We start from the raw sequence: 12,856 nt of genomic DNA, 5'->3' as shown, positions 1-12,856 counted from the left end.
CCAACCCGTGTCTCTCAGCGTCTGGCCCCATCAGGCTCTGTGTGGTTGTGCCTTTGGCCGTGTCCAAGTCCCACTTGTTCTGCACAGCTGTGGCGGATAGAGTGAGTCTGGGTCAGCCAGACTGTGACTGGCTGAGTTTGTCTTGTCAGGTCGTGTCTGGCAAAGCCCAACTGTCATATCAGGCTGTATGTGGCAGAACTCATTCTGTCTGGCTTGACTGAGCATCTGACTGTGGTACGTCTAAGTCCGGATGCCTTTTGCTGTGCTCGGTGTGTCTGGCCACCACTCCCTCCACTCCCAGGCACAGAATAGCAAGGACCGACCGTATCCTCTGTTTTAACCTATGCACATGCGTGTGTGCACACACACAGGGTCTCCAGATACAGGACACTCAGTTAAATGTGAATTTCAGGTAAACAACAAATAATGCTTTAGAATAAACATGTCCCGATGGACACCCTCCACACCCCCGCAGGGTGCAGCAAAACGGAGTGAGACTAGGATTAGAGGGTCACAGCATGACTGAACTTGTTGTTCTGACAGTTCTCATCCCAGCTCTGCTGACTGACCCTGGGCAAATCCTTTGCCCTCGCTGGGTCTCAGTTTTCTAACCCGAAAAGGGTGAGATCAGCAGGACTGGAACTTAAGAACATCCGGCCTGAGAGCCTGGGGTTCTCATGCCGGGGGCTCAAGGGCCCAGAATGAGGCTGATGCAAGGCGGACTGAGGGCTGGAAGCCAGGCAAGCCTGCTGCACGGCTCGGCCACCTCACCTCGTTGTCCCTCAGCTTCCTCATCTACAAAATGCGTGTGGCAGGAGCGGCCCTTCAGGGTGGCGTCGAGGGTGAAATGCAGTAAGATGTACCTGGCCCTTGGCCTGGGGGCCTTTCCTCTGGCAAACCCACAGCACCCTCAAGCTGGGCTTTAGGATCCTGGCCGAGGGAGTCTCTCTGGAGGACAGGGCTGCTGGGAAGAAGCTGCTGCTGCTATGTCCTGCTTGCAGCCCATTTGTCTGGGTTGCAGAAATGTTCCCAGGATGGTTATAAGAAGGACGTGTTGGGTAAGGAGCTGCTGCCCCAGAGAGGAGCCCCCAGGTCCCTGCCCTCTGTGGGGGCTTCTCATAATCACACCCTCTTTCAATCTGCAGTTACTGCATGGCCCCTGTGTGCTGGACACGGTCTCGGGCACTGAGAACACAGCCATGGGCAAGGCAGAGATGCAGTCCCTTCCTTGGGGTCCCACCAGACCTGAGCTCACATCCTAAGTTATTGCTGAGGCTTGACATATTTCTGAGCACGTGGGCAGCGAAAGGTCACAGGGCCAAATCATCAGGGGTGCAGGGCCACCGCTCTTCGCCTGAAATCCTTGGGACCAGATGTGTTGGAATTCAGAAGTTTTCAGATTTTAGGATAATACAGCGTGTATGCTGGCATTCTGTTAACCGGCCCCCACAGCGGGCAGTAAGCAAACATGTCGATTTCTGCCATGAAACGTGTGGACTGTCATGTTAGATGGGATTTTGAGAGGTTATTAATGGCCTCATGTCAGCTCAGGCCAAGTTTTGCAAAGAGTTATGCGGAACTGTCTGTCTTAAAGGTTTTTATGGTGTTGGGGATATAGGAGGATGGACATGGCCAGTAGCTATCTTCTAAATCTTCAGCTTCTTTTCCCCTCAGTGACCCAGAAGCAAAAATCCTGGACTACCAGACACAGCAGCACAGACTCTTTCCTCAGCTGGCCATGAGTTACGCCTTCCATTTCCTGGCAGTCAGCATCTTGGAATTCTTCCGGCGCTCCTACAATGCCATTCTGGACAGAGACTTCAGCCTCCTGCCTGAGGTACCTGCTGTCTGCTGAGGGGCAGGCACTGGGACAGCGGGTGAAGTCGCCCTGCTCACTGGGAAGCAGCCACAGCCCTGCTCCCTTGGGCCCTTCCCGCCCCCCCCAGCCCCCCAACATCCCAGGGTATCTGGGTGATAGACAAATTTACTCATACCTGGCCCCCAGAGACAGCTACACAAATGTCAGAGGAAATAATCTATAGAGAACACAGGTCCACAATCCCTGATGTGCATCTGAAACCCCAAAAGTCCTGAAAACTGAAAGTTGTTTGGAACTCATTTGGTGGCATAGTTTGACATGAACTGACCTAATTTATCCCACCGAGTGTGAATACATTTTGCAGCAGGATTATTAATCCTGCTTAGTGTTTAATCACTAACGCTGCCCCAAACCCCACTGGGGGTATCATATATAATATACCTTAAATGCCCGCTTTACCTTTCTAAAATTCAAAAAGTATTCTGATTCCTAAACAGATTTGGCCCAAAGGTTTAGGATAAAACACTGTAGAATTACATACATGCTCAGATTCAGTCTGTCCAGGCACGGTGCTTTATAAGAATTGCTTCATTAATCCTTCCAACTGTAGAGTAGGCACCATTTATATCCCCATTTTACAGATGAGGAAACAGAGGCATGGAGAGGTAAAGGGACACGACCTTTTTCTCAAGGACTTGAAAGTTTGAAAGATGGGTAGAGGCTTTCAAGAACCAAACACTCAAATCAGACCTGCTGCCTGACAGCTCTTCTGTTGGGGCCAATATAACAAAATAATATAAACTGGTAGCTTATAAACAATAGAAATTTATCTCTTACAATTCTGGAGGCTGAGAAGTCCAAGATCAAAGCACCAGCAGATTTGGTGTCTGGTGAGGGCTTGCTTCCTGGTCCATAGATGGTACCTTCTCACTGTGTCCTCACGTGGTGGAAGGGAGGAGGAGTCTGTCTCAGGCCTCTTTCATAAGGGCACTAATCCCATGCATGAGCGCGGCTCCACCCTCATGGCCTGATCACCTCCCGAAGGCCCCCGCCACCTCCTAATACCACTTGGGGGTCAAGATTTCAACATACGAATTTTGGGCAGACACATTCAGACCGCAGCACCCTCCCACAACCCAGGAAGTGGGTTGACAGTGGACACCCATCCTCACAGGCCAGCTTTCCAAAACCTCTGCTTGCCAGCAAAATCCATAACTCCTGGAGGATGGTGGGCCCAATCCAGGTAGCGCCCTATTCCCGAGATCCTGGAGACACTGTCCAGGCCAGGTCTTCCTTTGTTCTTATTGCCGCTACGGCGACATTGCCTAATTGTGTTACTTTGGGTGAGTCACATAACCTCTCTGAGTCTCAGCCTCCTCATTCATAAAGTTGTGAGCTGAGGAAACCCTTCTTCCCTCACAGAGCCGTGCTTGGCACGCGGTAAATGCTCAGTAAGTGGGAAACGAAGGGCCACCCTTACGCCGCCTGGCCCCTCTTCCTGTCCTCACAGCTCCACGCACTGAGCACAGGTGCAAAGGCCATGATAGCAGACTTCTGCATCCAGGGAGCCGAGATGTGCTGCAGGGCCTGTGGCGGACACGGATACTCAAAGCTGAGTGGCCTGCCATCACTGGTCACCAGAGTGTCGGCATCCTCCTACTACGAGGGTGAGAACACAGTGCTCTACCTGCAGGTGGCCAGGTAAGGTCCAGACTGGCCCAGGCCTCTGCCCAAGCCCTCGGGACATGCCACATTTCTGCTTGGGTTGAGGCTTCTGGCTGATGCCCACAAAGGGAGCGGACTGTGGGAAGCAGCATTTGGGGGCTGTCCAGTTCCCACAGTTTGTCTCTAATCTGCCGGCTTCCCCTCAGATCCGCTGCTGCTCCAGCCAGGCCACCACCCTCCCACCTAGACAGCGGCCTCAGCCTCCTCCCTGGTCTCCTGCTGCTACCCCACCCCACTGCTCCCCAGGCAGCCAGAGGAATCTTTTCAAAGCCTGGAGAAGATCACATCTTTCTCTTGCTTAAAATTCTTTAGTGGTTTCCCACTGCTCACAGGAAAATGCCTCTCTCCATACTGTGGCCTGCAAGGTCCTTACGACCTGACGCCTGCCTCCCTGCCCATCCTGCTCTCACACCTCCTGCCTCTGCTCACTTCTGCCAGCCACACACTTCTCTCCCACCACGGACTTTGTACTTGCTTCCCTCCTGCTCAACACTGCCTTGCTTCCTTTGCAACAGTTTCATCGCCTATAATTGTCTTTTTTTTTTTTTTTTCCGTTTACCTTTCCAGCTCTGCTTCCTAACTAGATCAGGAGTTCCTTGAGGGCAGGGGCCACAGCTGCCTTGCTCGCCGCAGCATCCCCAGGCTTGGCACAGAGCCTGCACACACGGGCTCCAGCCTGAGGCAGGAAGCGATGGCCGAGTGGGCCTCCTCCACACAGGCGGTTTCCTCTCATCCCTCTTACGTCTGTGGGGTCTCAAGGCTGACAGAGCCCCTCACACTCACCTATTCTCAGGTGGCTAAACACGGCAAATGCTTCTTTATGCAGGGAGAAAGGAGTTCACTGGCAAATATGATATAAAACATTTACTGGATTTTTTAAAAAAACATAACATTTATTGGGGTTTTTTTTCCAAATTACAAAAGGAATGCAATAGCATATATTAGGTACTTGGTGCCCAGCACCATGCCAAGTACTTCCCAAATGTTATCTCATTCGGTTTTCACAACCCTCCTATCAGGTGAGAATTACCATCACCATCTAGAGATGGAGACTTAGGGAGGTGAAGCTACTTCCACAGTATCACACGGTCTCGGGGAAGCTGCATGGGAATCCGGGCTTGTCTGAGCCCAGATCCTATAACCACTAGGTTATCAGAAGGCAGCCTCTGAGAGTCACCCATAATCCTCCGACTTGTGTTAGCATTCTTGCATCTACCCTTTCTCAGCTAAGAAAATTTAATTTCCACATAGTCACTGTATAAGTCATCATAAATCCCCGAATCAGAAGATCTTGACAGAAAATATTCTGTTTGCTCAGATCTCAAAAGGGTTTATGTTCGGGATCTCAGAGTGTCTGCCGCAGCTCCGCAGCCGTTTCCCTTGTCGGCGTGCTCACGCAGTAGGATGGCATGAGGGGCTCTGGAGCAAGGGGTACCCATCAGGAGGACACTGGGCTGAGGCCTGGGTGACGCTAGCTCTCCCGTGTGAAGCCTGAAGCCAGGATAAGCATGCCTGTCTCTGGGAGTGCGGGGTGCTGGGCTGTCCCACAGAGCGCCCCCACCTCTCACCTGCCTCCACCCTCCATCCCCCCCCGCCACCCCCCAGGTTTCTGGTGAAGAGCTACCGGCAGGCTCAGGTGTCCCCTGGATCCACATCACAGAGGTCTCTTCCTTCATCTGTCGCGTATCTTACTGCACCTGATCTGTCCAGGTGCCCAGCCCAGAGGGCAGCCGACTTCCTCTGCCCGGAGCTCTATACCACGGCCTGGGCTCACGTGGCAACCAGGTAAGCCAGTGCTAAGACATCCACCATCCCACCTGGGGGTAGGCTGCTTCCCACACTAGGACCTGTGGGAGTTATTGCATGGACATTCGTGTATACACTTCTGAAAACCACCCCACCCCTCGCCTCCCCAGTCCTCTCGGGTCCTGCCGCCCATCGGCCGTCGACCACCATCATTTCCCCATCCTGGTCACAGCAGTAGAGGACATCACCTCTCTAGCCAGTGAAAGGAATTTTAAAAATCCTTAGGTCCCCGTGGTGATTTACAGTACAACGTATGTACCCATATGTAAATACTACAAATGTATCAATAGGCAAATACTAATAAAGCAATACCCATATGTTTGAAATATCCTATAATCTAAAAATAACTTTCAAAAATACGGCTACATCAAGGGTTATTTCCAGGGTCTAGTAGGCTCCAGGGAACACGGACAAAACCAACGACTCATCTATTCTGTCATTCAACAAATATTGTCAGGTGAATCGTGCAGGCTATGTCAGGAATGACCAAATATGTCAGCGGCTGGGGATGAAGACAGGTCCAGCCCAAGCATAGACACCACCAAGGAAAAGACAAAAGGATTTCCTACATAAAAAGGAAGTCTTCTGAACCCTGACTCAAATTAAAACACCAAAAACAAACTGGAATAACAAAACAAAAATATTTTCAGTATATGCTAAGAGGTCTTATATCCCACACTTGTGATCCCAGAGATGTTTAATAGTTATTTCAAGATCAAAAGCAACTTGGGACATTCATTTCCTTATTCCAAAAATATTTATTAAGTGCTTACAACATGCCAGGCACTGTTCTCGGCACTAGGGATCTATCAATAAACCAGTCAGATAAAAACCCTCAGGCCTCAGAGAGCGAGCACTTTAGCTGGGAGAGTTGAGGAAGGAAAAATAAGATGGCTCAGGGTCATTAAAATGCCATGATATTTCTCTTTGCTTGGAACTCAACGTGACATCTGCTTATCTATTCCCTGGTGAAGCAAAATAAATATTGCTTCATAAACAGTTTGCTTTACACACAAATTCCAAGGGTCATGGGTGGATGGACAGGGAATAGAAAATAAAAGGGGATTTGAGCTTAATAAAATGGCAAATGACTAATTTAGCGGTTTGGAGAACAAGGGTTGGTTTTGTTTTTGTTTTCAGGTCCCTTGAGTAGGACTTGCAGCAGGCGGGTGACTGACAGGCCTCACCAGCCTTTGGAGAAAAAACATTCTCCTTGCTCAGGCCATAGGCAGTCAGTCAACAGAATGGCCAGAAAACAGTGGCATCAGGATAGAATCTGCATTGGAAAGAGGGGACAGCTCCTGGCCTATGGCCTTGAGGCTTCACAACATGGTGATTAAGAACAAATCCAGGCCAGGTGTGGTGGCTCACACCTGTAATTCTAGCACTCTGGGAGGCCGAGGCAGGAGGATCCCTTGAGCTCAGGAGTTGGAGACCAGCCTGAGCAAGAGTGAGACCCTGTCTCTACTAAAAATAGAAAAATTAGCCAGGTGTGGTGGCGCATGCCTGTAGTCCCTGCTACTCAGGAGGCTGAGGCAGGAGGATCGCTTGAGCCCAGGAGTTTGAGGTTGCTGTGAGCTAGGCTGATGCCACGGCACTCTAGCCCGGGCAACAGAGTGAGACTTTCTCAAAAACATAAATAAATAAATAAATTTTAAAAAACAGTCCTATCATTTTTTTAAAAAGTAAAAAAATTAATATAGATTAAGAAAGAAAAAAAAAGTCTAAATTCTGACCCTGGACAAGTTAGTTAACCTCTCTTAGACTCCCCCCTGCAAATTGGGAATGTCTGCCCTTAAAAGGGTTAAAGAGATAATGAGTATCAGGCATTTAGCTCTATGACACATAAGTGGTCAATAAATAAGAATTATGTCTATTGCTGAGGGACCCCAGGCAGCCCATCAGTTACATTTTCCACTCAGTCAGGAAGCTGAACCTCTTTTTCTTTGGTCTGCAGGCTCATAAAGGATTCGGTACATCATTTACAGACCCTGATGCAATCTGGGGCGGACCAGCACGAGGCCTGGAACCAGACCACTGTCATACTCCTCCAGGCTGCTAAGGTGAGCTGTCCATCAGCTGAAGCTGAAAGGGACCCGTTTTGTTTCCCAGGCAGGCTACCCTGCTGGGAAAATCCAAGCTCTGCCATTATTCCCCAGCCCTGCTCGGTGGCCGCTGCCCTCATTTCACTTCCAAGGCTTTAGTCCAGGGTTATTTTAATTAAAGGACTTAACTCCAAAGCAATCTTGCTGGCAGCTCTTAGGGGAAAAGGTAATGAGGCAGTGTTATTGGATTTGCTTCAGGTTGTTCAAATATTTCCTCCCAGACAGAAAAGCAGGTCAAGTCTCCCCTTAGCCCCACAGGCAATTCTTGGATGTCTGATTCAATTTCACTATGTTTTGTGTTTGTGCATAATTTACCATCAGTTGGCAAATATTTGAGAACCCAGGCACGGGGCTGGGTGCTTGACAGTGAAGCCACTGCCCAGACACAGCCACAAGCAAGGAAGCACCATGACAGGGAAATGTAGGCTGTGATGGGACCGTAGAGCAGATGCATCTCTGCCCACCTTTGGGAGTCAGAAATGCTTAACAGAAGGAGCAGCAAATAGGCTAAGACTTAAAGGATGAGCTGAAATAACCAAGGGTCATGGGTGGCAGCTTCCCAGAGGAAGGTTTCCAGGCAGAGGGAACAGCGTATGCAAAAGGAGGAGGCAAGGAGTGGCATGGTGCTTGGTTTGAAATGCAAACACTTCCAAGGAGGACCTACAGGAGGAAGACTGAAACAAGGAGAGGAAGGAAGGGAGGGAGGAGAAAGAGGAGAGATAGGCAAGGCCTGGGACCTTCTGCGCCATTGTGAGAAGTTTGGGTTTTGTTTTCATTGCATTGGGAAGACTGTGCCGAGTTTGTATCAGGAGAGTGAAGTGATCAGAGTTGCATTCTAGAAGAATCGTGCAGGGTACAGAGGGAGGAAAGGACCAGAAGCTAGAGGCCAGTTGGGAGGGAGCATCAGTGGTCTGGGCCAGGACTGAGGGTGGTCCTGACCATGAACTTGGAGGAGGGTATAGAGAGAAGTGGACAGATGGAAGGGACAGGACTCAGTGAGTGACGGTGTAGGAAAGGGTAAGAATGACTCCTGAGTTCTAGCTTAGGCAGCTGGGACTCTGGCCCTGCCAGCAACTGGAAAACTAAAGTGATCACTCCAATCCTCAGGCCCCAGGCCCAGAAAATGGCAGCCTTCAAACAGGAGAGCCCTGAAGGAGTATAGAGGCCCTTGGGGGTGGGCTGAGCTGGGCAGTCTGGGCATGAGTACCCCCTGCTGACCCACCACCTCCACCCCACCCGCCGGTGCTGCTGTTAACTCTGCAACCCTCAGTTCTGCTCAGTCCAACGCGGGGGCAGCACCTGCTGTGCTAAATGTCCCATCAACAGAGAGGGTTAGCCAAGGCTTCCCCCAAATTACCAAACAGGACCCACAGTTGCCCATTTGTCTGTCTTCCAAACCTAAGCCCTGCCTGCAAAGGGCCCAGATACTGCTTGCCAGGGCTGCTTCACTTGACACACACAGCCCTGTGAGGGAGCCGAGCGTCATCGCCATCTTAAGGGCATGGAAAGAGAATTCAGAGGAGTAAAGTCCCAGAGGTAGGAAACAGCCAAGTCAAAGATGCTGTCCTTTCCCACACACCATGGAGGGTGTGATGAGTGACTGAGGTGAGCCCCAAGCTCTGGGGGTGCCAAGGGCAGGAAGCTCAGCCAGCCTGAGGGAGAAGAGCAAGTGCTGGGGTGGTGGTGACCAAGCTGAGTCTCTGAGGTCATGACAGATAGGGCTTTCTGTGCTTTCGTGGGGGTTATCTACTCTACAAAAAGCTCAAGCACCCACCTGGGTCCCCTCTGGAAACCGTAAATGTGCAGGTAGAGAATGACTGCAACTTGGGGGACGTGGCCCATTGACAGAGGGGGAGATGAGGAGGAGCCATGGGCTAAGTTCTGGTCCCAGCTCTGTGTGACTTTGGCAGCCCTTTCCCTCCCTGGGCTTTAACTTCCCTGTCCGTAAAACAAAGGAGCATGGAAAAGCCCTTTTGGCACTGACAGGCTCTGGTCCTATAATCTTAGGCTCTGCCCAGCAGGATGTCTGTCCCCAGGACCACTGGAGCAAATGCTGGTACTCACTGTAATCCAGCCTCGGTTTCCCATGGCTTTGGCAACAGGGTAGCAGCTAGGAACACAGCCCAGTTAGGATCCCGTTGCCACTACTTACCAGTCATGTGACCTTGGGCAAGAAACTTAACCTTTCAGAGCCTCAATCTCTTCATTTGCAAAATGGAGCTGATAACAGTACCTACTTTGTAGGATTATGATGAAGATTAAATGAGTTAATACATGTAAAATTCAGGCACCTAGCACATAAGTGTTATATATCCCATCCTCACCCCCAAATTAGACAGGAGCCAGGATTTAAACCAACACACATACAGAGTAAATAAAGTTCACTGTGTTCAGAGAATGGTGCCAAGGTTCTGCTCGGCCTTTCCCCAAAGCATGTAGGCCACCTTCTCCCTCTAGTCCCATCCTGCTTTCCAAGGCAGAGGCCCAGGCCCTCGGGTAGCTTTCCATCACCCCACTCCTCAACCCAGAGCCTTGAGCATCTGAGACTGTGGCCCTCAGATTAGGACGGAGAAAACAGGGCTTAGGTAAAAGAAATGTGAGTCTCCAGTTCTGCCAAGCTGGACCCAGTGTGAGCACCAAAGGCTGCCAGCACCAGCAGAGGCAGCACAGCACATGTGCTCATGTTCCACAAGCCAACGCTGCAAGCCCCGCGTGGCTGTGAGCGCACCAGGTCTGCGCTGCAAAGTGGAGTTATCAGCACCTGTGTGAGGCCCCTGGGAAATGTAGGTTCTTTCCAAGTGAGAAACCTGATCAGGTCACTGCCCTGCTGAAGAGTCCCTGGCCCCACACAATAAAACCCCAACCAGGTCAGTCACAGCCCTTCATCGACCTGGGTCCCAGGTACACGGACACCCTAACTCCCGCAGTCCCTCCATCGTTACCGCATCATACCCCAGCGCTTCTGCTCGTTAAATTGCTGGCAGCTTCCTGAAAGCACAGCCCTTTGCACACAAAGGTCCCCCTGCCTGAAATGACCTTTCCTCATCCCTTGTCCCTCGGGGTGAACTCCTCTGAACCCCAAGACATTCTAAGTCTTTCTACTTAGTCACTACCAGCAGCACGGGCATCCCAGGGGAGTCATTAGAAATGCATGGTCTCAGGCTCACCCTGGGACCCACATCTGGACAAGATCCCCAGGTGATCTGTATGCACATACAGATTTGAAAAACGCTACTCTCTCTCTTCCTTTCTCACCCTCCTGGAACTCACACATCCTACATGATAAAATATTAATAATTATGTGCACTTGTCTTGGGGAAGGGGAATATTCAAAATATTTAAAACCAATAGGACAGGGGCACCAACCAATCAAAAAGGACTGTGGGCCTGGGGGAAGCAGGGCCCTGAAGGCCCTCTGTTTGGTCAGACATTAATCCTTTAGTTGCTAGGCTGTGGGGAGAAAGAAGGAGTCCCAGAGAAGGCGGCCATCTGGCAGAGGGGCTCTCCACTGGGTTGATGGCAGTGGTTACTTACCAACAGGTACCAAAATATTATTTTAACAACTGACAGAGACAGACTGTTACATATGGGCTAAATAACAGCACTGCTTACCTTAAGGAGTTTATGCTCTAGCTGGGATAAATTTCCATATGCATCTGAACCCTCACTTTCTCACGCCATGGCGCACACACGCACACCACTGCCTTGACCATGGCAGACAATAGCTATTTTCTTGAGAAGAGTGGTGTTGCCCTCCACTGTCCCAAAGCCAGCCTCCAATATTCTTTCTTTCTACTTTCAACCCTACTTGAAGCTGCCCCAAGCAAAATGAAGAAACCAATGGCCAAGTTTCAAAGCCCACCAGCCCTCAACATACACACACATACACAAAGACACGTATGAAAAGGCTCAGTCAGACCCAGAGTGAGCTAGGAGAAAAGGCAGCTGCTTGTCAGCCTGCTGGGAAACACACGGCTGCGACAAGTTGATTCAAGCGGTCTTGCCAAGCTTCCAGGATGACTTCTAGAGTTGGAAATCAGAAATCAGTGGCTAACACAGCTGTGCGTCTCTCTAGGCGCACTGCTACTATACCTCCGTGAAGAGTTTTAGTGAAGCTCTGCAGAAACTAGAAAATGAACCTGCAATTCAGCAGGTGCTCAAGCGTCTCTGTCACCTCCATGCCCTACATGGTATCTTGACGAACTCAGGCGACTTTCTCCATGATGGCTTCCTGTCTGGGGCCCAGGTGGACATGGTGAGAACGGCCTACCTGGACCTGTTCCTCCCGATCCGGTGAGTGGCTGAGACTTCAAACCACGTTGGCCTTCAGAGAATAACCCTAGACCCTGTTCACACGTCACTTTAAACTCCAAACCCGTATTAATGTGGGGTCTGGCAAATGCAGCAACAGCCCTGGAGAGGTTTACAGCCTAGCATTATTACACCAACATAAAGCATTATGAATTAATAAAAGAAAAAAATGAAAAAAATTAGAAATAAAAATGCTTAAGAATAAAGTAGCTGATTCAATTGAACTCTTCAACATGGTCCAGGAAATAGGATCAGTATCTAAGGAATATGAATAAAATGAAGCATGCTACATATGAATAATATGTGCCAATAATATGAGTCTTAATCATAGCTAACATTTAAGGAGCACTTCCGGGCCAGGCACTGTGCCAAAAGCTTTTACAAACATCATCTCATTTAATCCTTACAGCCCTTTGAAATGAATACTGTTAATCTCCCTGTTTTACTGGGGAGGAAATTCAGGCTTACGGGAGTTAACTTGCCCAGTGTCACACAATTAGCCAGAGGAGGAGCCAGGTACAATCTCAGGCCTATCTGACCCCTGAGCATACATTCTTAACCTGTATGTTAAGGTCAGCGTTGAGGTATTGTTTGTTTCAAACATATCCCTGTCTATATTGAATGTGCTTAAGCAAATTCTTACCAAGTTTAGCAAACTTACTTTAATGCTCCCTCAGCTTCAAGATGAAACTTTTTTTAAACTCAGTAATTCATGTATTGACTTGCAAAACAATAAATAATACAGCTTTTAAATGCAGCTTTAATGTAGTACCATTTAGGGTTGTGAAATACCAATGCAATGTTTTCATCTTGTTATTCTATAATCTAAATGATTGCTTTAAAAACATATCAGAACCAAAGCCCAACCTCACTAGGGTACTAGAAAAATTAGAGAGTAAAACAATACAAATTATTTACCATATTTTTCATCCATAAGATGAAAAATGCGCTAACTTAAGAACATAACTTTTTCAGGGAGGCCGAGGTGGGCAGATCGTTTGAGCTCAGGAGTTCGAGACCAGCCTGAGCAAGAGCAAGACCCCGTCTCTACTAAAAATAGAAAGAAATTAGCTGGACAACTAAAAATATA

At 49.3% G+C, this 12,856-nt stretch overlaps 1 protein-coding gene across 2 annotated transcripts in view; it reads left to right on the top strand.

Moving 5' to 3' along the window:
• Positions 1–12,856, top strand: part of ACOX2 (acyl-CoA oxidase 2, branched chain) — a 28,602-nt gene that overhangs the window by 6,423 nt on the left and 9,323 nt on the right. For both annotated transcript variants that reach the window (XM_012638690.1, XM_012638680.1), the window contains 5 exons: positions 1,675–1,837; positions 3,330–3,520; positions 5,150–5,329; positions 7,308–7,413; positions 11,531–11,748. In XM_012638690.1, the coding sequence (XP_012494144.1) occupies positions 1,675–1,837; positions 3,330–3,520; positions 5,150–5,329; positions 7,308–7,413; positions 11,531–11,748 (858 nt within the window). The remainder of the gene's footprint in view (positions 1–1,674; positions 1,838–3,329; positions 3,521–5,149; positions 5,330–7,307; positions 7,414–11,530; positions 11,749–12,856) is intronic.

Source organism: Propithecus coquereli, unplaced genomic scaffold (assembly GCF_000956105.1).
Source record: "Propithecus coquereli isolate 6110/MARCELLA unplaced genomic scaffold, Pcoq_1.0 Scaffold1, whole genome shotgun sequence".
Classification (NCBI taxonomy): domain Eukaryota; kingdom Metazoa; phylum Chordata; class Mammalia; order Primates; family Indriidae; genus Propithecus; species Propithecus coquereli.
Note: the sequence above shows the minus strand (reverse complement) of the source record. Positions and strands in the feature narration are given on the sequence as shown.